The sequence below is a fragment of the Saccopteryx bilineata genome, chromosome 2 (genome assembly GCF_036850765.1).
Source record: "Saccopteryx bilineata isolate mSacBil1 chromosome 2, mSacBil1_pri_phased_curated, whole genome shotgun sequence".
Classification (NCBI taxonomy): Eukaryota; Metazoa; Chordata; class Mammalia; order Chiroptera; family Emballonuridae; genus Saccopteryx; species Saccopteryx bilineata.
In genome coordinates this window covers 338096231-338119410 of record NC_089491.1, presented here as the reverse complement: position 1 = coordinate 338119410, position 23180 = coordinate 338096231, and the positions used below count along the sequence as shown (strand labels likewise).

The 23180-nt window shown below is 48.3% G+C and overlaps 1 protein-coding gene across 1 annotated transcript; it reads left to right on the top strand.

The window, feature by feature from the left end:
- Positions 1-8815: 8815 nt before the first annotated feature.
- AKR1B1 (aldo-keto reductase family 1 member B) lies at positions 8816-22524 on the top strand. Its single transcript, XM_066262328.1, has 10 exons — positions 8816-8975; positions 13670-13837; positions 14561-14677; positions 15897-15974; positions 16660-16782; positions 17279-17385; positions 17706-17787; positions 18338-18421; positions 20244-20326; positions 22115-22524. The coding sequence occupies exons 1-10, from the start codon at positions 8910-8912 to the stop codon at positions 22155-22157; spliced, it is 951 nt and encodes a 316-aa protein (XP_066118425.1). The 5' UTR covers positions 8816-8909; the 3' UTR covers positions 22158-22524.
- Positions 22525-23180: the final 656 nt, after the last annotated feature.

Sequence of the window (23180 nt, the reverse complement as noted above, 5' to 3'; positions counted from 1 at the left end):
CTTACTTTGCAGATGATGTTCACTATTACTTTGACTTTTGGTTACCCAGAGATTTTTTCATGGTAGGAACATACATTATAACATTTTTCTGAACATCAGTTAAATGTTTGTAAGCAAGCTCTGAGAATCTTAAAATAGCTATGCTATTTTAGAAGGGTAACTCTCTTTAATATTTTTTATAATGGACACTAAAAGAATATGCTATAATAATGGCTTTTGTTGTTTCTGCCTCTTTAAAATCAATGTCCATATATAATCTTGGCATTGGCCATGCTACAAGGATGGCCTCTTAAATGCCAGAGTTAAATCAGGGCCAAGTTAGCATATGACCCTGAATCAGGTTTACCCAGAAGATTAATATACATTCATTGGGCAAGAGCAGCCCATGAACCTTACCAAATAATGGCTTATAAGGACACAGAGTTTGTCCCTGCCCCTGACAAAGATTGTATCACAGTGTTTCTGACAGGGAACACCAGAGTCAGATCCCTGCTGGGGAACCATCTTATTTGCTCTGACCTGTGGTACCTTTTAACCTTTCCATGCCTTGATTTTATTTTTTCCTATAAGTTGGAGGAATAACAGTAACCATCTACTAAGTTTTCTGTGGGGTTGATTAAATTTAACGCTTGTTAAGTGCTTGGAATAACACCTGATACAGAGGAAGAACACTGGTTCAGAAGCCCAACTGCCTAACTCAACCTGCCACCCACAACCTCTGTAGATCTTGGTTTCCTCATCTATAAAACTGGTATAAGGATAGGTACCTCTTTGGATCATTATGACATACAAATGAGATTATCTGTGCAGAGTTTGTGACAAGCAGTGGCATAAATAAGATGAAAAAAAATTTTTTTTTTCTTTTCACAAACAAAAAGAAACAAGAGGATTGAAGGAAGGCAGTCCAGGTCTGATATGGCAGCTGTACCATTTAAAGAATCATACTGCCTCATGATTCCAACTGGCTGCTTGAGTTCCAGCCATCATATCCACATTCCAGGTAGCAGAAAAGATGACGGCATGAAGAAGAGATGGAGTAACCCTTTATGGCATGGAATTAGACTTTTCCTCTATAATTTTACTTTCTGTAAAACTTGCTAGAGATTTTTCTTTATTAATAATCAGAACTAATCAAAGTTTCAGAAAAACACTCTCATTCCCCTCCAGGAATATTGAAGAGTCATGGACAGACCTGTTTACCCAACTTGGAAAGTTACCTAAGCATTTGCATCATACACACACACACACACACACACACACACACACACACACGTTATGTGTGTGTAGAGGCATCTTGCAATCTATGGGTTTATAGTGTATATTTGTTAATATTTACATTTTATGGAAGCTGCTTTCTGATACTATTAAGATTTTGGGGTGCAGAAACCCAATTAAGGATCTGAAAAAACCCTTGAATGCCTCCCTGGAAGAATACATGTGAAAACACATACTTCGAATTGTGCACTGAATTTTATTGCCCTGAAAATGTATTTCCTTCACAGAAATAATATTTTCAAAGTGTACAATACTTTATGGCTTATTCACTCTCATAAATGTTCAAGCTTGGCAAATTGTTTTGACAGTGGGCTTTCCTTTTCTTGTAACAAAAAAGAAAGAAAGAAACTGCCTGAAGTTTCATCATGTGTTTCCAGAAGGTCTCTGCAAAGTCAGTGAGTTTCTCTGGAGTGTGGTCCCATTTCTTGACAAAATCTGGTGATTCAGAGCCCTGATTCTGAAACTGATGACGCCTGCAGCAGCGGACAAGAGTCCTTTCAGGATTTTCGCAGAGCTCTTGAAATTTATAGTGAAATGTGGAGCCTCCTTGGAGAATAGGGGAGTCCCTCCCCCACCCCCAGTCACTCTGCACCCTCGTATCCTGATTTCTCCCATTTTAGCTGCAACTGCATTTCCTAGTGACCTCCAAGTCACTGCCTCTACTTCAGACTTATGGTTTCCTTGCTTCTCTCACCACCCCCTTGTCCACACCCCCCACACACTTAAATAAATTCATACCATCCTCAAGGTCCACGCAGGAGTCTTGGCGCAGGCTGGAAGGTATCTCTCTGGGTGTGCACTCGGCCCCCTCTCCCTCTTCACCCTCTCTGTCCATGCAACGACCCTGTCCTCATCTCTTTCCTTATCTCTTTTGTTTTCATCACTCGGCTTATCAATATCTGGCCAGATATTACATTGGCTTATTTTCAGATATGTCTACTATCTCTCTCTGCCTCTATAAAGGAAGCTTCCTATGGTCAGAGATTTTGTCCTGTTTCTCTCTGTAATCCCTGGACCTAACACAGTATCTGTTAGTGTTTAGTTGTTGTATCAGAACAGCGAGATAAGACGTCTTACCGCACAATCAATCAATTAGCCAAATTAAGAAATTAGGAGTCTTTAATTTGCCGGCTACTCAGACCCCATGGAAACCTAAGTCGTTCAAATCAATGCGGCCTGAACTGCAGTTTGGAGTTAGGTTTTATAGGGAGAATTACATACTGATTGAGGAATGGGGAGGGGGAAAAGTATAATAGTAAAACAAAGCAGTGAAACAAGCTTTCTTACAATGTTTATCTATAGCAGTGGTAGTCAAATCTGATCCCTACCGCCCACTAGTGGGCATTCCAGCTTTCATGGTAGGTGGTAGCAGAGCAACCCAAGTATAAATAAAAAGATAGATTTAATTATAGTAAGTTGTTTTATAAAGATTTATTCTGCCAAATTTAGCAAAAATCCAACATAAAGTACTTGGTAAGTAATTATTATTATATGTTTCAACTTGCTGTAACTCTGCTTTATAAATTTTATAAAGTAAAGTTACTTCCCTACTTTATAAATCACCATTACTGTGGAACTGGTGGGCGGTTAGAAAATTTTCCTACTAACAGAGACACAAAAGTGGGTGGTAGGTATAAAAAGGTTGACTACCCCTGATCTATAGGATTAATTCAGGAAGAAACATTCTGAGAACACCTGCTACTTCGCAAAGCTAGTCCAAGGCCACAGTCTGGGAAACCAGCCTCAAGGCCAATAGGGAGTAACTTACTTTCAGAAAAAGTAAGTTCTGCTAAAAGTCTCTTTGTTTTAGAGAAAGTAAATTTGCCAAAAATTATTTATCTTACAAGCTTTTCTTTTCTATACTTCACAATATGTGTGTACAGATGAATGAATTTGTTCACTGAACACATTTCTTCCAAAAAGGTGCCAAACTTGCTAATATTACATGCATTTTGCCTGTACACAGAGATCTTTTCTTCTAGAAGATGTTCCCAGCAAAGGCCACTGAGGACAAAACAGGAGCTGGCAGCTAGGAAATTATCGGGCATTTCATCCATGTTCATGCTGATGGGTAACGACATGCAGCTCTGTGACCTGTTTAAAAATACCAAAACCTGTGTTCCGTCGATGCTGTAGGTTCACTGACCTTCACCTCCTTCTGCTGCCACCAAACCAGGACCCATATAAATAAGGTGACGCCTCAGTCTCACCAGTAACCAATTCCTAAATCAGAATGCAAGAGTCAGAATTATTGGCTCTGTGAGGCCCATTCCCCCACACTGATACATACATAGGTGGGTTTCCCTAAGTCCCTTTGCTCGGAAAGGAGAAGCCACAGATAGCGGACGTTCTCAGCCACAGAGCCACCATCGCTCAGTGTGCCCCCGCAGTAGGGAGGGAGGGGTGTCATAGTCTTGATTTCTAGAAGTAAAGTGTGCATGAATGTCTTGGGCAATTCTTACAAAAGTGTTCTCAAACTTAACTGTGTTAGAAGGCTCTCCTCTCGCCTGCTTTCCCTTAAGCTTTCTTGGCTGGAATAAGAAGGTTGGGATGACTGCTGCAGGGCTGGGAAGCGGACAGAAGCATGCAGCTGCTCACATTCACGTGTGCATGCTGTGAGGATCGCAGCAGCCACAAGAGATGGCAGTGTGGATAATGACTGCTCGGCGTGGATAACTTCACCCTATGGGTTGATTCATTTTTATGTTGGCATTTGCCTCATGCAGAATTTGAGGGGAGGGGGCATTAAAAATTGCAGTAGTCAAGGTAAATTATACTTTAATGTAACATTTGAAAAATCAAAATCAATGCAAAAAAGGAATCCATGATGAACAAAATATCAAAATTTTATTTTTCTTCTTTTCCAAGTGAGAAGAGGGGAGAGAGACAGACTCCCACATGTGCCCCGACTGGGATCCACCCGACAACTCCAGTCTGGGGCCAGTGCTCTGCCCATCTTTGGCCATGCTTACAACTGAGCTATTTTTGGCATCTGAGGCGGAGGCTCCGTGAAACCATCCTCAGTGCCCCAGACCAATGTGCTTGAACTAATCGAGCCATGGCTGGGGAAGAGGGAGAGAGAGAGAGAGAGAGAGAGAGAGAGAGAGAGAGAGGGAGGGAGAGAAGGGGGAGGGAGAAGGGTGGAGAAGCAGATAGTTTTGATTCTTCTATGTGCCCTGACCAGAAATCAAACCTGGGACATCCACACACCAGGCTGATGCTCTACCAATGAGCCAACTGGCCAGGATATGGGTTTAAATCTTGACCATACCACTTACTTGCTATAAGACCTTAGCAATTCATCTCTCTTTTCTGTGCCTCGGTTTCCTCATCTGTAAAATGAATGAATAATAATACTCATCGTGAAGTGGTTATGAAGATGAAATGACTAGATATATATAATGCTTATAGAACAGCAAGCTCAAGACACCTCACTTTTATTATCCCCAGTAGCTCCTTCATATAATATATGTAATGTGCCTGGTACAGCACCTGAATGATAGGAGGGGCTCAACAGTTGTTGTTATTGTGGAAGAAACTTCTGGAGCTTACTATATTCTACTACAGTCCATTGTCCTCTTCTTTCTGCCACACAGGAAGATGGCAGATTCCTATTCCAGTCAAGATAGGCAGAGCAAAGCAGCAAGGTCTGGCCAGTAGATTGTAGATGGACATGACATGTGCCACTTCCAGACCTGAGCAACTGATTTCTCAGTTGAGACTCTCCAGTGTGCTCTTGTTCTCCCAAGACAAACCCTGAAGACTTACATTGGGACAGCAATGAAGCCAAGTGGTGGAGGCTCTAGATTGGGACCCTGAGCGACTATGTGAAGCAGAGCCCACTGTCCCCCGCACCTCCACCAGGTAACATGTAACCTTTGTATGTTTGTTTGTTTCTAAAAGCTTTGATTGATTTTAGGGAGACAGAGAAAGGAAGGGAGATAGAGAAAATAAATCATTTGTTGTTCCACTTAGCTGTGCATTCACGGTCACTTCCCATATGTGCCTTGACCAGGGATCGAACCTGCAACCTTGCTGTCTCAGGACAACATTCTAATGAACTAAGCTAACTGACCAGGGCCGTGTTTCTAACAGCTTTTAATAGTCATATAACATGCCATAATAGTCACCTTCTAGTATACAAGTTGGTGGTTTTTTATGTATTTACAGAGCTATACCAGATTTCACAGGACCATGAATGCTAGGTGAAGGAGTTGAAGTTTCATCCTAAGGGGACTGGAGAATTAATAGTTAATTGCCAAAAATGTTTATTAAGGACATAATCTGACAAACAGTGCTCCCCATTTTCTTGGGCTTCTTTCTAATTTTATGCTTAAAATCATGTCATGTTTATGATTTTGTTTCCTACTTTTACCTCCATATTTTTTCCATATATACTTTCCCCTATATCTATAGTCTTCATTTTTTTGGTTTGTTTGCATTTTTCTGCAGTGAGAAGCGGGGAGGCAGAGAGACAGACTCCCACAAGCGCCGGACCAGGAGGACCAGGATCCACCTGGCAAGCCCACCAGGGGGCAATGCTCTACCCATGGGGGGCATTGCTCCGTTGCAACTGGAGCCATTCTAGCACCTAAGGCGGAGGCCATGGAGCCATCCTCAGCCCCCAGGGCCAACTTTGCTTGAGTGTTGGCTGAGGGAGGGGAAGAGAGAGATAGAAAGGAGAGGGGGAAGGGTGGAGAAGCAGATGGGCATTTCTCCTGTGTGACCTGGCCAGGAATCGAACCTGGAACTCCCACACGCCAGCAGATGCTCTACCACTGAGCCAACCGGCCAGGGCTATAGTCTTCATTTTTTCCCCTTTTTTTTGGTATTTTTCTGAAGCTGGAAACGGGGAGAGACAGTCAGACAGACTCCCGCATGCGCCCAACCGGGATCCACCCCGCACGCCCACCAGGGGCGATGCTCTGCCCACCAGGGGGCGACGCTCTGCCCCTCCAGGGCATCGCTCTGCCGCGACCAGAGCCACTCTAGCGCCTGGGGCAGAGGCCAAGGAGCCATCCCCAGCGCCCGGGCCATCTTTGCCCCAATGGAGCCTTGGCTGCAGGAGGGGAAGAGAGAGACAGAGAGGAAGGAGGGGGGGGTGGAGAAGCAAATGGACGCTTCTCCTATGTGCCCTGGCTGGGAATCGAACCCGGGTCCCCCGCATGCCAGGCCGACACTCTTCCGCTGAGCCTATAGTCTTCATTTTTAATGGCTACATGTTATCTCTTGCTATCATAGGATATTTACTGTTTTACTTTGTGTATAAAACTTTAAAATAAACAGATGTGTAAAGGGAAAGACCCTGCACAAATATAAATGGTAGTTAACTTCAGAGCAGGGGTTACTGGAAGACGGGAGATCTCAGAGTGTGTTAACCATAACAGTAGACTGGCCTGGGGTTACTTGAATGCAAGTATGCAGGATTCTTGAAGGAATGCCTTCAAGAACCTGATGTCCTTTATGACTCTTCTTGTGTCCTTGATCATGAAGAAAACAGTAGCCGTGCAGAATTGGGCATGGTACGGTTGGGAAAAAAAGGCTTTTGTAGCTTTCTAGTTTTATCTGCTGAGCTGTGGCTTTTGGATCTCAATAAATATGCAGTGGCGCAGTTTCTCGGGGCTGATTCTGCCTTATGAGTTTCAACCCTCTGCTTATACTACTTTCATCTGATGTGTCTTATTCCTTGTGAGTCCGAATTATAAAAGAAATTGTAACATGTGTGTGTGTGTGTGTGTGTGTTTCCTTTTAAATTATTTTGTCAGGATGAGATTACTGGTTTCATAATAAGATTATTGGTTCAAATTACATTAAGATTCTTATTGCTTTTGATATTAAGTACTAGAATGTTTCTCAGAAGGATTCCTCTTAAAGGTTTTTAAGCATAATTTTGATCTATGCATAACGCCATTTTACGAAGATTATGGAGGCAATGAGGCAGTTAGGAGACTATCAGAATACTATCTCTCAGCTATATTCCTACTGTTACTTTAGAAATTCCACAGGTCTGACTGCTTACATTTGGATAACCAGGTCAGAATACTCTGTTTTTAGATAGTCACATTTTCACGCAGCCAGCTTTTAATTCAATCACAATACAAACAACAACAGAGTCCTTCATAATGAATCCATGTCCTTAATGGATGACCACTCTGTGTATACCAACCTGGTCGCTCAAGGTGTCTCATTTTCCAAAAAGACTAGCCCTTTGGACAACAGCCTCTGTGTCACCAGGGATCTTATGAATGAAGAGTGGTCGGTTACTGTTGTTTTATTTCAAACCAAGTTCCCGGCTTTAGGGTTAAATTAAAATTATATTATTTGAAAAAAAATTATATTATTTGGGGGACAAACAGCATCAGAATTTGCCTGCTAACCAAAGTTTTTACAAAAATCAAATGGAAAAATATCTGAGCTAGTGTGTTGTGCACAAAATTTTCCTAGGGGGCACTTTTTAGCAATCACTAAATGGAAAATCACCAGAATGGAGTGTAGAGAGGTCTGGTTCCTGAGTCATTACCAGGCAGATGTAGTTCTCAATCTTGCATGGTTCAGGGAAGGATTGGAGGGCGGTGGACCATAAAGAGCAGGTTTGGGGTAGGATAGATCATCGTGGATAGAGACTGTTGGAAAGAAACCAAAACTGTCGTCAAAACTCTTGCAGCAACTTTCCTTTGGTTACTTGGAAAATAACGTGTCTTCCTGGGGCAGAATAGAGAGAAATCTTACCTGCCAATTAGGGCTGGTCGATTTCTTATTTAGCACCTCCTAATTTGAAGTACGTGAAGCTACAATATTAAAGCTAACTTTTCCTTTGCGGCTTTCTGCCCATTCACTCTTCTACTAGAGTTCTGCTAAATCACCAGACTGAAACTTGCTGCTTTGATAGACTCCTCACTTTCTAAAGATTGACTCTCTTCTGTGTTTTGTGATTCAAACTCATCAAGACCTCCTAACCTGCAGAAAGGCTGGCTTTTGAAGGGAAGCTTGTTGAACTAAATGCGATGTGGATATGCACTGCTCGAGCCTAGGGTGGGGGTGTGAAGCTAGCCCTAGGAGCTACATACTAGCTGGACAAACCCAAATCTTGAGGATGTGTTCTGCAATGAGATTGCAAGCCATGACTCTTATATGCACCTTCCTGAGAGCCAAGTGCGCTAAAAGGTACATGTCCATATGATTCGTACAAATTAGGGACTGGGCATTTGTCAAATTCCCGAAGAGCATGGTACTGGGCTTGGACAAACGTCTCCCTCTGGGCTCTTAAAAGGAAACCAACCAACAAACAAACAAACACTCCTTCCCAGGATGCTTATTTGTAGCATGTCTGTTACTTCTGCTAAAGCATTTGCGTTTCCAAGCGCCACAATGACTAGCGAGGTCTCTTAAAGCTATGCCGGTAGCGGGCCTGCAATGGAAACGTTAAAAATCGGCCCTGCTAGGACCTAGCGGAAGACACGTCTTCCGACGCCTCGGCCCTCTGTTGCACGGGCTAGCCAATCAGAAGCCGCCATTGCGTCGCCCGCCGCCAATGGTACCAGCCCTTGCTACACGCGGCACGGGGTATTTAAGGGGAGCGCGGCCGCTTCACATTGTCTCGGTCCTGGGGTCTGGGTGTATGGGACGCAGCAATTATGGCAAAGCACGTCGTGCTCTCCAACGGCGCCAAGATGGCCATGGTGGGGCTGGGCACCTGGAAGGTAGGTGCAGAGAGGGGCGCGCCCTGCGGCTGTGTTTGGGCTCGGCGCCAGCTGAGGCGGAGAGGAGCCTGGAGTAACCCGCAGCGGACCACACTGCGGCCTGCCCGGCCCTCGAGGGCTCCCGCCGGACCCGCGGGCACTCGAGCGCCGAAGCGGGTCGGGCAGGTGGGCCGGGGGCTGGGTGAGCCGTGGGACACCGCCTCTGTGGACGCTGGGTGGGTTCGGTCTCCAGGCCGCAATGTGAACCCGATTCCAGCTGGAAAAACCACTGAAAGGGATCGAAGGGAAAGGAAGGGGTACTCCCCGAGCCCCCACCGCGCTGGCCGCGGGGATGGTGGTCGGGAGGTGGAGCCGCGAGAGATGGGGCAGCGTTGAGCGCCGGCGTTCCCCTCCTAGGGGCACTTGTTGCGCCTCCCTTTTGTTTGTTGTCTAAATAGTTTGTCCTTAATCGTTTCCGTTTTCCTTTCTCGAGAGAAGAAGCATCTCTAGGGAAGCGCGGGAGACTGCAGATAATTAAATTAGGGTGGCACGACTTCGCTCGGGACGCATCCATTTCCAGGTCCACAGACGGGCAGCGCTTCACCCCTCTGGCCGGGCGTGGCGCTTTGGGGTGTCGTAGGAATCTGGGCGCGCGTCCTGCCGCCCGTGGGAAATTGGTAGCAGGCATCAGGATTAAAACGGGCTCCAGAAATCTCTTTCACTCATGGCATCCCAAAGAAATGGTTAGGAATAAAAGGTGATTGTTTGATTATCTGAAAATTAGGGGGCACAGAAGATGAGATTTATAGGCACTGGGCAAACCCAATATTTTTAAGCCGCTTATAGGGTAGTTTCAGGTATCAGATTTTGCATTCCGCAGCTGTACCCCCGGTTTTCCCAGGAACTTGGACTCTGGGCCTGGGCTTTGGAATTTAACACAGACAAGGAAGAAAGGAAAGACAGGGTTGATGGAGCTGTACCGGTGCACTGGTTTGAAGTAGAACAGAGGAGGGTGTTTGCCTTTACCCTGAACTCGGAATTTAAAAATTAGTAAGCATAAGATGAAAAAGAGAAGGGTCTTAGAGTTGTTTCCCATAGAAAATGTTTCTTAGCCAAAGTGATCAGAATGGTATTAATTGTTTCCCTCCAAAAGTCCAGTGGTGGCTCTAAGAGTGCGACGGAATTATGACTATGACCCTGAGTTCAGTTCCATCTGTTGCAGATTATTCTCTTGGAGAGGGTGTAAAATGATGTTTTGTTGGCCATACCAAATTACAGTTACTGTAATGTAGCCCACAGACATACACAGAGACCTGGAATAAAGTTCCACAGATCAGTCCTTAGTTAGCCTTTCCTGGATGGCATGTGTTATGAAATTTTTATTTTGTTTCATGTTTTCAGAAAATGTGGTCCTGACTTTAGGCCCGTCATTTGAAAATCTCTCCTGTAGTCTAAGTAAGGTGTAAAAGTTGATAAAAGAGGGCTTTTAATCACCCACCTGAGCACTTACCACTCTGAAGAGCTGTATATGTATTTAATTTTTTTTTTTTTACAGAGACAGAGTGAGTCAGAGAGAGAGATGAGAAGCATCAATCATTAGTTTTTCATTGCGCGTTGCAACACCTTCAGCAGACCGAGTAACCCCTTGCTGGAGCCAGGGACCTTGGGTTCAAGCTGGTGGGCTTTTTGCTCAAACCAGATGAGCCCGCGCTCAAGCTGGCAACCTCGGGGTCTCGAACCTGGGTTCTCTGCATCCCAGTCCGACGCTCTATCCACTGTGCCACTGCCTGGTCAGGCTGTATATGTATTTAATAGCACAAAATCTCTGTGGTTAGCTAATTCTACAGACTAAGTTTGTTGAAGGCTAAAGTAGTGTCTTCCTGGTTCACAGTGATTTCCAGCACATCTCACAGTGCCTAATACACAGCAGGTCCCCAAAAGGTTGGTGTTACATTGAAAAGAAAAAGTAAGATAACTTTAGATTTTGTGGAGTGAGGGGATGAAATTTGTACTGAACTATGTGGAGTCTTATTTTTTGGGGGGGGACAACAATGAAATAAACAGTGTAAGTATAGGCTTGAAATAGGTTCCCTTTTTTTTTTTTTTTTAAGTGAGGGGGTAGAGATAGACTCCTGCATGTGCCCCAACCAGAATCCATCCCACAACCCCCATCTGGGGCGATGCTCTGCCAATCTGGGCCTGTGATGCCAACCAAGCTATTTTTAGTGCCTGTGGCAGAGGCTTCAGGGAGCCATCCTCAGTTCCCAGGGCCGGTACACTAGAACCAATCAAGCCATGGCTGCAGGAGGGAAAGAGAGAGAAAGAAGGGGGAGGGGAGGAGAAACAGATGGTCACTTCTGTGTGCCCTGACCAGGAATTGAACCCAGCACTACTACAGACCGAGTCAATGCTCTACCACTGAGTCAACCAGCCAGGGCCATTTCCCTTTTTTTTTTTTTTTGCAAATGTTTTATGGATGGTGGCTTAATACCTTTTCCACTTGTGTGTGCATATATACTTACATGCCTCCATGGATGCTGGACCAAAGGTGAGGCCACTCAGATACCGTTCACTTGTCTTTGCGAGAACTCGGGGGAGACTGCAGGTGGGTGCAGCCCCTTGTTCTCATGGGTCTGTCATGTCACGGGCAGCATGTTGTGCCATTCAGACTGTTCTCTGAGTCTGCACTCTTATGGTTCCAAGGAAAGCAATAGCTAACATAAACTGAAACAGACAGTTTAAGGTAGGGATTCATTGAATTACAAAATGACCTCAGGTATTCCAGATTCAAAGCTATAAATGTAACCCTCATCTGTCCCTCAATCCTACTTTCCTCTGACAGCTCCTGACTCCTTCCTGCCAGCGTGGTGACCCCAGCAGAATGAAATGTGGTCTTGGTAGTGCCAATTTAAGGCCCAAGATTGAATCTCATGGGCCTGGCGTGGGTTGTCTGCCTTTACACCAGTCACTGGCGGATACAGTGTATGATGACGCCTGAGAAATGTACCCACCTCTCTGCCCAGGGTCGGGGGCTACAGGGTGTTGGGCTGGCACAGTACAGGGTTCAGCAGAGACAATCAGGGCTCCATTAGGGCTGAAGAAAGTCAAATGCACACTGGGCAGCTTCCCCCACCTGGGTCCCTCACTTGTTCCCTTCCTTGGGAAGGGGTGTGCTCAGCTGTCACTGCTCACATCAGCAGCAGCTGTGTCCAGGATGCCACAGAGAGGCTGTGGTAGCTACTGTCAACTGCTTTGCTCTGTTCCTTGAGCCTTCATGTGAGGAAGGCTGCAGGTGCAGCTTCATTGGTCCTCCAGCAAAATGGAAGATTGTCAGATTATTGCAGTTGTTCCTTGATCTAACACCTGAGGTTGGTTAGCATTGCCACTCCAGCGGTGGTGGTAGCGGGCAAGCTCAGGATGCTAGCCAGCTTGGGTCACGCTCTTATTCCCACGGCCTCCCCATTCTGCACCCCCCCATGCCTGTTCACAACAGCTGATGTCAAAACAACAGATGTCTGCAGCTGTGATGGCCCTGGGGAGTTTTCCTTTTTGTTCTTTTCCATCCCAGCTCTCTAGAGGAATGTGCTCCGTTCATTCACCAGCCCACTGCACACTTGTTTCTTTTTCACCTCTCTGGCCTGAGCAGGAGATGGAATGTCTATACCAGGGGTCGGGAACATATGGCTCGCGAGCCAGATGTGGCTCTTTTGATGGCTGCATCTGGCTTGCAGACAAATCTTTAATAAAAATAATAATGTTAAAAATATAAAACATTTTCATGTATCACAATCCATTCATTTCTTACTGCTCATATTCATGGTTGCAGGTGGCTGGAGCCAATCACAGCTGTCCTCCGGGACAACACCAAATTTTTATTGGATAATATGTAATGTACACAGGTTGTTGTATGGCTCTCATGGAATTACATTTTAAAACATGTGGCATTCATTGCTCTCTCAGCCAAAAAGGTTCCCGACCCCTGGTCTATACAGTTGATCCAGGTGACGCTTAATGGCTATGCAGGCACTTCCACCTCCTCAGCAGCTGGACTCCCCACGCCTATCTTGGTCACTCAGATGGTTTGGGCACAGACCATGGTTCAGCTTCTTTGTAGCTGTGATCACAGACCACATGGTGATCTTCCCAGATTCTGACAGAGTGCGAACGGACAGCCAGGCCTTTGAGTCGATCAGTAATATCCTTGACTTTATGATAATCTCCCAGAACTGCTTCAAAAATCCCTTGATGGCCAATATCCAAGTCTGTAGGAGTTGACTGAGCTCTGAAACCAAATGGGAACTGGATGAACATCTACAGCGATTTTTTGAAATATTTTGAGCTATTCAGAGGAAATAGTATCCCTATTATTGTCTTGGGAACCTTATGGATTCAGATAGTGGGGGACTTTTTTATACAGTGATTTGTAAATCGACAGAGTGAGAAACCAGGAAGCAAACATCTTTACCCATCTTTTTAAGGTGATCTGTGCCCGCTGTGAAGTCATCAGATTATCCTAAAATGAAGCAAGGTGGCATTTTGCCTCGTTTTGTCTGAGCGAATAGTTTAGAATCTGCTTCTGAAACTACCCTGGCCTTCCGTGAGTGGGCGCTTCAGTGAGGAACACTGGGCTCATGCTGTGCTCTTTCCTGGGTTGTGTACAAACTGTCTTCTGTTTTGTTCTGGGTTTTAACTCCATGCCTTGTGTTTCCTTTCAGTCGCCTCCGGGCAAAGTGACAGAGGCTGTGAAAGTGGCAATCGACCTTGGGTACCGCCACATTGACTGTGCCCACGTGTACCAGAACGAGAACGAGGTGGGGGTGGCCATCCAAGAGAAGCTCAAGGAGCAGGTGGTGAAGCGTGAGGACCTCTTCATCGTCAGCAAGGTGCCGCTCTCGGGAGCCTGGGGGACTGGGTTCTCATTCACGGTTCGCCATGGGCGGCATCGGCTTGGGAGCCAAGACCACAGTCTGGGGCCTCCGAATGCAGCTACAATTATCACTCAGTACACGATTCTGCCCAGGGGAAGTGTGTTGATTCGAGGCCATAGAGTGCTCCAGAGCTCATCTGTCCGTGGCTGTCTGTAGGAAGGTCATTCTGCCTGGGCCCCCGTTGGTTTGAGCCCCTTGCTGATGAGGCTGAGGTCATGGGTTGGTGCTTTCTTCCCAGTGACTTATCTTTGAGGGTGAACTTGGTTCCCATCTGTAGACTGGCTCTGCTCTGCTGACCACCACCTTTTATCTGGAGGCTGTTGGGGCCCAGAGGACACCTCGTGGGGGGTGAAGCTGGCTCTGAGACCAGTCTCGTAGAAAAATAGCCTTGAGAACTCACATGTAGGATCTAGGGCTGGTGCTGACCTGTCCACTCTATTTTATGCCTTTGGTTTGGTCCTTCTGAGAAGTATCCTTGACCTATGCTTCCTTCCTTTGGGAAGTTCGGACCCACACTGTGAAACAGAATCTCCTGTGTCTCCATTTATAGCATCATGGTGATGTGGGTGGGTGATGGTGAGAGCAGAGTGAATCCTCTGGCTTCAAGCCACTGGGCGCCCAGCCGGGAGATGGCTTCCAGCATGGCAGTGATGACATGTGTTCTCTCGCTGGCTCCAGCTGTGGTCCACGTTCCACGAGAAGAACCTGGTGAAGGGAGCCTGCCAGAAGACGCTCAGCGACCTGAAGCTGGACTACCTGGACCTCTACCTGATTCATTGGCCCGTCGGTTTCAAGGTATGGGGCACAGGGCTCGGATGTAGCCCAGGGCATGTCGCAGCCTCCTTTATGAGCAGGTTTTGAGTGGCTGCACACTCTGTGTGTGTTGTTACTGCTCAAGGTGCAGTGCCTAAGCCAGCAGCAGTGATGTCACCTGGGAGCTTGTTAGAAATCAGGCTCGGGCCCCACTGGGGGCTTCTGGATCCAAACCCCAGTGATTCGGTTGTGCATTGCAGTTTGGGGAGTCCCACACCAGGTCAGTTAGTGATTGTATAATTTACAACCTTGTGACAGCAAACGCGGCTCAGGTGACATTACCACAACAGCCATAGATGTCATCAGCTATCCACCCCACCCCACGGCATGTACACAGGTGCACATCCATACCGTGCACGTGTGTGTGTGAATATGTGTTTCCTACCTTCACAGGCACCACATCCTGTGCAGTTGATGAATATTAGCAGTGTGACTCTACACAGAAGGAATCTAGCATTACTATGCCTTTTGCCTTTGTTTCAGCTATGAGCTCAGTTTTCTGCTTTGTCAGCCAGATGGGAAGTGTGGGTTTTACCCTGTAGCTCTCTTTTATTGCTCTGTGGGGTATTGGGGCCTGGTGTTCAACTTTAGAGGTTTGCAATAAGCCAGCAAGCTTCAGCAAGATGATGGTTCTGTAGGCTGGTGATCTGGCCAGTACGTGGTCCCCACAAGTCGTAGTCTTGAGTCCTTCCACCATCCACGCACTCTAGTCCATGGCAGGGTTCCTCTTGCTGACCAAGAACCACCCATGTCCATCTGGTGGTCAGCTCCAACCCACGTTGTAGAACAAGTGTCTCATGGCTCTTTTGATGGCTGCATCTGGCTCGCAGACAAATCTTTAATAAAAAAAATAATGTTAAAAATATAAAACATTCTCATGTATTACAATCCATTCATTTCCTACCGCTCATGTTCATGGTTGCGGATGGCTAGAGCCAATCACAGCTGTCCTCTAGGACAACACGAAATTTTTATTGGATAATGCCTAACGTACACGGGTCATTGTATGGCTCTCACGGAATTACATTTTAAAATATGTGGTGTTTATGACTCAGCCAAAAATGTTCCCGACCCCTGCTCTAAACACTTAGCCAGCTCTCGTAGTTTAGAATATTTTTAGACTTTGCTTTCAAAGATGAAGTTCCCCCAGCATGTCCATGAAGGGCCGCTTCTGATTGTCTATGTTTGATTGTAACGACAGCCCGGAAACGACTTTATCCCATTGGATGCGAAAGGCAACGTGATTCCCTCTGACAGCAGTTTTGTGGACACATGGGAGGTAAGGCTGTCCCGGTTGGGCTCTCCGCTTCAGCATTAGCTTCCTTGGGAGTGGACAGGGTGTGAGTTCTACTTCTTCTACCACATGTCCTCCTGCTGCTGTTGTTATTCCTGTCCCATTATAACCATCCTGCCTCCTGTCCTGGTGTCCCTTGGCTTCTCAAAGGTCTGATGCTGGCACTGAATAGTAAGGGCAAGACTGGTATAAAAGATGCTCCCGGGGCCCTGGCCGGTTGGCTCAGCAGTAGAGCGTCGGCCTGGCATGCGGGGGACCCGGGTTCGATTCCCGGCCAGGGCACACAGGAGAAGCACCCATTTGCTTCTCCACCTCCCCCGCTCCTTCCTCTCTGTCTCTCTCTTCCCCTTCCGCAGCCAAGGCTCCATTGGAGCAAAGATGGCCCGGGCGCTTGGGATGGCTCCTTGGCCTCTGCCCCAGGCGCTAGAGTGGCTCTGGTCTCAGCAGAGCGACCCCCGGAGGGGCAGAGCATCGCCCCCTGGTGGGCAGAGCGTCGCCCCTGGTGGGCGTGCCGGGTGGATCCCGGTCGGGCGCATGCGGGAGTCTGTCTGACTCTCTCCCCGTTTCCAGCTTCAGAAAAATACAAAAAAAAAAAAAAAAAAAAAAGATGCTCCCGGTCCAGTCCTTGGAGGCACATGTCAGGGATAAGCTGACCCTCTTTTGTCCTTAGGCCATGGAAGAGCTGGTGGATGAAGGGCTGGTGAAATCTCTTGGTGTTTCCAACTTCAACCATCTCCAGATCGAGAAGATCTTAAACAAACCTGGCTTAAAACATAAGCCGATGGTTAACCAGGTAAACACCCCGCAGGGCCGCTGGTGGCATGGCAGCCTTTCAGTACTCTCTGAGCTTAGCAGGGACTTCTTATTCCTGTCACCAAGGGAGCAGCCAGGAGGCAAGTTCCCAGGCACTGGCAGAGTCCTCGTTTATGATGCAGAATGACAGTGGCACATCTGGGAGGGAAACATGTAGGAGAGAAGGGGTTTGAGCCTGGCTTATGGTGGCTCGAGGTCTCACAGATCAGTGGACATTGAGATCCTTGGACCTGTCATGGGGACCAAAGCCAGGAAGAAACTGAGGGCTCATGGCCAGTCCATCAGGAACAAGGTTATTATTATTAATGTTAAGGACACTAGCTGGATGACGTAGACATTGTTATGGCTTACCTGAGAGATCGGACGTTGGTTACACATACTGTTTGGTCTGATGAGGTAGCAGCTTGGCATGGGGACTTTCCTGTGTGTCCTGTCGCCTGTGCCCAGTGTTGCATCAGCCCCGTTTGAACTTGTAGATCGAGTGCCACCCGTACCTGACCCAGGAGAAGTTGATTCAGTATTGCCACTCCAAGGGCATTGTGGTGACTGCCTATAGTCCCCTGGGCTCTCCCGACAGGCCCTGGTGAGTTTCTTTGGGACCATGTTTTCTTGGCAGTTGGTGAAGATTAGAAATGGCTAGAGAGAAAACTTCAGCGTTAAGAAAAATGGCTCAGAGGCTAATTTGCAGACCTCCCTGGAGCCTCTGGGTTGGATTTCCTGGTTGGAGTTTCTAGGAGGAAGAAAAGAGGCCTGCTCTTTTCCCAAAGGGTTGGGAGTTTGTAACCAAGTTTTGAACTGGGGGGAGACTGGCGGGGTGCCCTCTGAGATTGATGGGTGATGGGAGTGGGGTTAGGGGTGGCAGCGCCTGATGGTCACTCACACGGGCCATTTTTCTGTCTCCAGGGCCAAGCCCGAGGACCCTTCCCTGCTGGACGATCCCAGGATCAAAGCCATAGCTGACAAGTACAATAAAACCACCGCCCAGGTACACTATTTCTAGATGCTCATCACTGTTCCCGGAACTTGTGCATCCATGGTGGTTCCAGTGAGCCAGGAGTGGGAAGTGACCGAGCTGAGTTGAGCCCTCCTTCTGGCGTGGCTTGCAGTCCAGGGCAGCAACGGGGTAGTTAGAAGTCTGCCGTGGGGTCTAGGAATAGCGGTACCTGCCCCACGGCCGTCCCAGGCTGCCACAAGAGGGAGCACCTGCTGCTGTGGGTGAGAGCATATCTCTGCACTCCTAGACATGCTCTCCTTACCAGCTGCACGGGAAACAGTGTCTCTCCCGAGCGGGAGGCCTTCTGATCCCTGAGCGGTCTCCTTACTGACAGGACACTTGGGTGGCTGAGAGCAGGGCTCTGGGTCAGATCTGAGTGCCTCCCTCCCTGCTGCTTGGTGTGACCCCAACGTCTTTGAGCCTTGATTTTCTCACATGAAGTTCTGGAATTTCCTGCTTCTGGTTACGGATATCTAAGATGAAGTGAGATGGTAACACGGAGTTCTTGGTGTCCATACACACTCGGCACCTCTGTTCACAGGTTCTGATCCGGTTCCCTGTGCAGAGGAATTTGGTCGTGATCCCCAAGTCTGTGACACCTGAACGCATTGCTGAGAACTTTCAGGTAAGGTCCCAGCTGGTCGCCCCGGATTTCCTCAGTGGGCCAGGGGGTGGGAGAGGACTCTTCTTAGGGTCTCATCCTGTATCTGGAGTGTTGTGTGTGTGGGACCCACATTCTCTGCCCTGTCCCAGTCAGGGAGCCCACCTCAGTAAGCTGCCGTGACCACATCCAGCACTCGAGACGGTGGCTACTCCCAGGTGGAGGCGTTCTGAGGTGGGCCCTGTGCCTCAGTTTACCCTCTGTGCATGCATACTCCTGTGCTGGGGCTCCTCAGGGACCCAGTGTTTGCCCTGAGAAATGTTTATGAGTGAGACATAAACATTTGTAAAATAATACCTGCTCCAAGGTTTGTCATGAGATTAAGTAGGGTACATTGAGGGACTGCGCGCACAGCGCTGGCTCCCTGGTGAGCACTCAGGAAATGCTGCTGCTCTGGTGATGGGTCCGCAGTGTGCCAAGACCCGACAGGCCGTTCCTGCCATTCTTCCTGCCGAGACCCGGTCCCACACGGACAGAGCAGCAGGGCGGGTGTCAAGGCACCGGGAGCACCCCCACAACACATCAGCCTGCCTGGCATCCTGCTCCTCCTTGCCTCTCACCCTGGTGGTGGGTGGGTGGTGGGCGGCTGGAGGCAAGGAGCTGCTCCGGAGGGGCCTAATGCCTGGGGGCCTCTGCGCTAGGGGAGGGGCCTAGTGCCTGGGGGCCTCTGCGCTAGGGGAGGGGCCTAGTGCCTGGGGGGCCTCTGCATTCTCCCAGCCCAGCCGCAGCCTGAGCCAGCGGCCTGGATCGTGCCGTCCTCACCTACGCTTTGGTTTCCAGCAGCTGTTTGCATAGTGAGCAGCTACTTGTGCCTGTTCACTGGCCACAGGCTGCGGCTGTACCATGTGCCCTTGGTCACATGGGAGACTGGGGCCAGAGGGGGGGGGGGCGCTTCCTGTGTAGTGGGGGAGAATTGTCTTCTTACTTAAGATGCTTGGCTACTCGAGATAAAGTGGTGGAACAGTGGCCACTGTGGGAAATGCTTATCGTGCTAGAGAGAGCCTTCCTTTTGTTTTTTTCCTAGGTGTTGGAAAAGATTTTGAAATGACGAATCTCAGTACTAACATTTGGTTTTCACCTCTTACTGTGTGGTCCTTGCACAGTTTTGCAGAGTCATAATCACAGTCTGCATCAGGCTTCTTGCATGTTCTGTGACCACCTGATGCTGAGGGGCCCCCCATCTCACTGGGGGCCACTTACGGCTTGTCCGCTGGTCTCCGTGCTGGCCACAGCCCCCCTGTGGGCTGTGGTCTTCATGCAGATGGTTCTCCTGATGCACTTTCTTGCTCTCTTCTTGGGGCGTCGGAGGCCTGCCTCAGGGCCTTTGACTGCAGCCTCAGTTTCCCCGCTGGGATTCACCCTGATTCCTCTGGACTTGCTGAGTGCTTCGTGTAGTGTCTTCCATACATACAGTGTGCGGGCAATGACTCCTTGTGTCACAGCTGTTGTTCTCTTGCCTCATTGTAAATTAGGCAAAGGCACTTCTTGCCCATCATTGCGTTCCCTGGTGCTGAGCACAGTCATGAAATGAACTGAATGGAGTACAGAGTATTATTTTGCTCAGAGGTTCTGGAAGGGAAGGACTGTTTCTGATGTTTTGTAGCCTGTCCATCTGAAACCTGTGCCTTCTCTGTATAGTAAGACAGTAAACTTTCCCTGAGTTTAGCCTCGCTTTCTCCCCTCACCGCTCAAGGTGACATCTCGTCCACGGTCCTGTGCAGAACTGCTGGGATATTCTGCATTGGAGCTTCACGTGCAGAGCTCATTGGATACTCTTTCTTCCTAGGTCTTTGACTTCGAGCTGAGCAGTGAGGATATGGCCACTTTGCTCAGCTACAACAGGAACTGGAGGGTCTGTGTCTTGGTGAGGTGAGTGGGTCCCGGGTGAGCATCAGATGCTACAGAGCGAACATGGAGTTCCCTGAACCTTAGCGTCCAAGTCCTGATGTCGTGGCCATTATTTCTGTGGTGTGTTCCGTTGCGTTCTCACCCATGGGCAGCCAGAAACTATTGATCTAGTGTTGGCTGACCTGTGCCCAGCCACGGGGAAGATGCCAGGACATCCACCCTGGTATCTCCCCGTCCTGGTCCAGGTGTGGTGTTGGCCTGATTTGCAGTCGTACCATATCTTGGTATTTCATTTCCAGATCTTACTGCAGGTGAAAACCAAAGGATCCCAGGTGGCTCCATTGTGACAGAGTGTGCCTGTGACTCTGTCTGATAATGGCACTAATAAAAGGGGGTCAGAATGACCACAGTGCCTAGGGCCTGGGATCGTCCCAGCTCTGGCACCGATAAGCCACTTGACCCTGAGAAAGTCCCTCAGCCTCTCTGACTTGGCGGTCACCTCCGGGCCCTCCTACTGCACATAACGGGTGCCTTGTATTCCCTCTGATTTATAGTGTGGGGTCTGAGGGAGGTGACAAGGAAGGCTGTTAATTTTCTTTCCCTGTCCATATCATAACTAAAATTTAAAACATTTTCTGATTTTTTTAAAAATTATTTTTATTTAGTTATTCATTTTAGAGGAGAGAGAGAGAGAGAAAGGGGAGAGGAGCAGGAAGCATCAACTCCCATATGTGCCTTGACCAGGCAAGCCCAGGGTTTTGAACCGGTGACCTCAGCATTCCAGGTCGATGCTTTATCCACTGCGCCAACACAGGTCAGGCTATTTTCTGATTTCAAGAAGAAATGTCCCATTTTCCAGTGGGGACTGAGAATCTCCTCTCTCGCTGTTGTTTTTGTTTGTTTGTTCTATTTTATTTTATTTTGGTCTGACCTCTCTGCTGGTTTCTATTCTGTCTCCTCACTAGTTAGTTACTCTTTAAGCAAAATTGGGGCATTTCCGGAGGCACAGGAAGGTGTTCGCTGTCTCTCTGGTCTCTGCGCTCGGTCCAGTTCAGAGTGTGCGCCCTTGGTGGCAGTCACCGCCCCAGGCGGACGTCCTTCAGGTGTATGTCCTCCAGGTGTATGTCTTGGATGACAGCTCTCCCATCTTCTGGTGTGTGCATGCTTGTGAGCCTGTGGCTGTCACGCCATGCCTCAAATTCAAAGCGGGCCATAAACTCTTCACCCCTGGCAGCCCGAACCAGGTTCCTTTCTGATGTCCCTGTTTGTGTTTATGATATTTAATCTTTAGACATTGTAACCATTTTTTGGTCTAGTGGGCAGGGGCGAGAAGTGAATCTGTAACCAAATCACATCTGTTCTGCTTTGAGACTCTCCATGCCTTCCATTTAGTTCTTGGTCCACCGCTGACACGAGAACTGAAGCTCTCGGTTTCTAATTGGTTCCTTCCCATTGGGACTTCTTCCACTCTCCAGTGCCCTTCTAGACGCCGTCAGATTACTCTGCGGGCTACTTAGGTTTAGTTGGGGGTGTTTGGGGTTAGACTGGGGAGGGAGGGGCAGTCTCCACTATTCCCAGGTTACCGGGAAGTTTTTTCTAACTGTACAGGTACATAGCTGCATACACACATTACCAGTGGGCGCTGCCCCCTGGTGTAGACCCACCACCTGCAGGGTCAGAGCTGACTTGTTGCCTCTCAGGTCACCATTTCTCCCTGTAATGTGACACTCGCCATTTCTGCCGTCTTATAATTTATTAGGGTTGAAATGTCTCCCCTTAAAGCTAATGCATTCTTCTTTTCCCCGACAGCTGCATCTCCCACAAGGATTATCCCTTCCATGCAGAGTTTTGAAGCTGTGGGTGCCTGTTCTTCCCCACATGACCTGCTGCCGCCCTCCCGGCCTCGTTCCCCCGTGTGTGGTGTAGCGTGGCCACCGCCCCTCAGCCGTGGGGCAGCCACCTGCAGACTAACCAGCGAGGGTGGGGCCAGCCTGGCGTTGGGTCCAGAGAGCCGTCTGTGTAGATTAGAGGTCTCTTCCAGTTTTCTTTGTCCTTCTTACCCAGTGGGGAAGTACAACCTCAATACACTTTTCTAACTAAGTTGAATCTACAAAGTGAAAAACTGCTACTAACAGTTGGATTTGTTTGCTGCTTGGAACTGTCACCCTTTCAGCCAGACTTCTCCTTGCCTCAAATAAAAAGTGCTTTTGTGAGCTTCCTGCTGTTCGTCTTGGTTTGGTTTATCAGAATGATCCATCGCCTTCTGTCTCACTCGACCTTCACCCCCTCGATCCCTGCCAAGCGGCCATTCAGCTCGGCTGCACGAATGAGGACTCGGCACCTTCCCTTTGGTGAGGGTCCCCTCAACCTGTTTAGTTTGATGGGCCTCATCAGGGGGCACATTGGACTCGGCGGGGGAGGTGTAAATGCTTGTGATGTCGACCCTGACCCAGAGACAGAGACAGTGTAACTGGCCCAGGAAGGCGCTGGGACATCTAGTGTTTGCATGCCCTCCATGGGGTTCTGATGTGCAGCCGAGATGAGGGCCAGAGCCAGGATGTAAACCCATTTGTTAATATCACAAATGACTTTGTTGTCTTGTTAATTGAGGAGCAGTACTTAGAAAGAACTGCTCTCATGAGCCTGTTGTCAGGAACTGAGGGAAGGAAAGCACAAAAATCGGTACATGTTGTAGCTTGGGCTGCCGTACAAAGTACCACAGACGCCTGACCAGGCGGTGGTGCAGTGGATAGAGCGTCGGACTGGGATGCAAAGGACCCAGGTTCGAGACCCCGAGGTCGCCAGCTTGAGCGCGGGCTCATCTGGTTTGAGCTCACCAGCTTGAACCCAAGGTCGCTGGCTCGAGCAAGGGGTC

Coding starts and splice junctions, on each gene's coding strand:
- AKR1B1 (XM_066262328.1), top strand. CDS start 8,910: ATGGCAAAGCACGTCGTGCTCTCCAACGGCGCCAAGATGGCCATGGTG. Junction 16,783..17,278: donor ATAAGCCGATGGTTAACCAG/GTAAACACCCCG, acceptor TTGAACTTGTAG/ATCGAGTGCCACCCGTACCT. Junction 18,422..20,243: donor GCATTGCTGAGAACTTTCAG/GTAAGGTCCCAG, acceptor CTTTCTTCCTAG/GTCTTTGACTTCGAGCTGAG.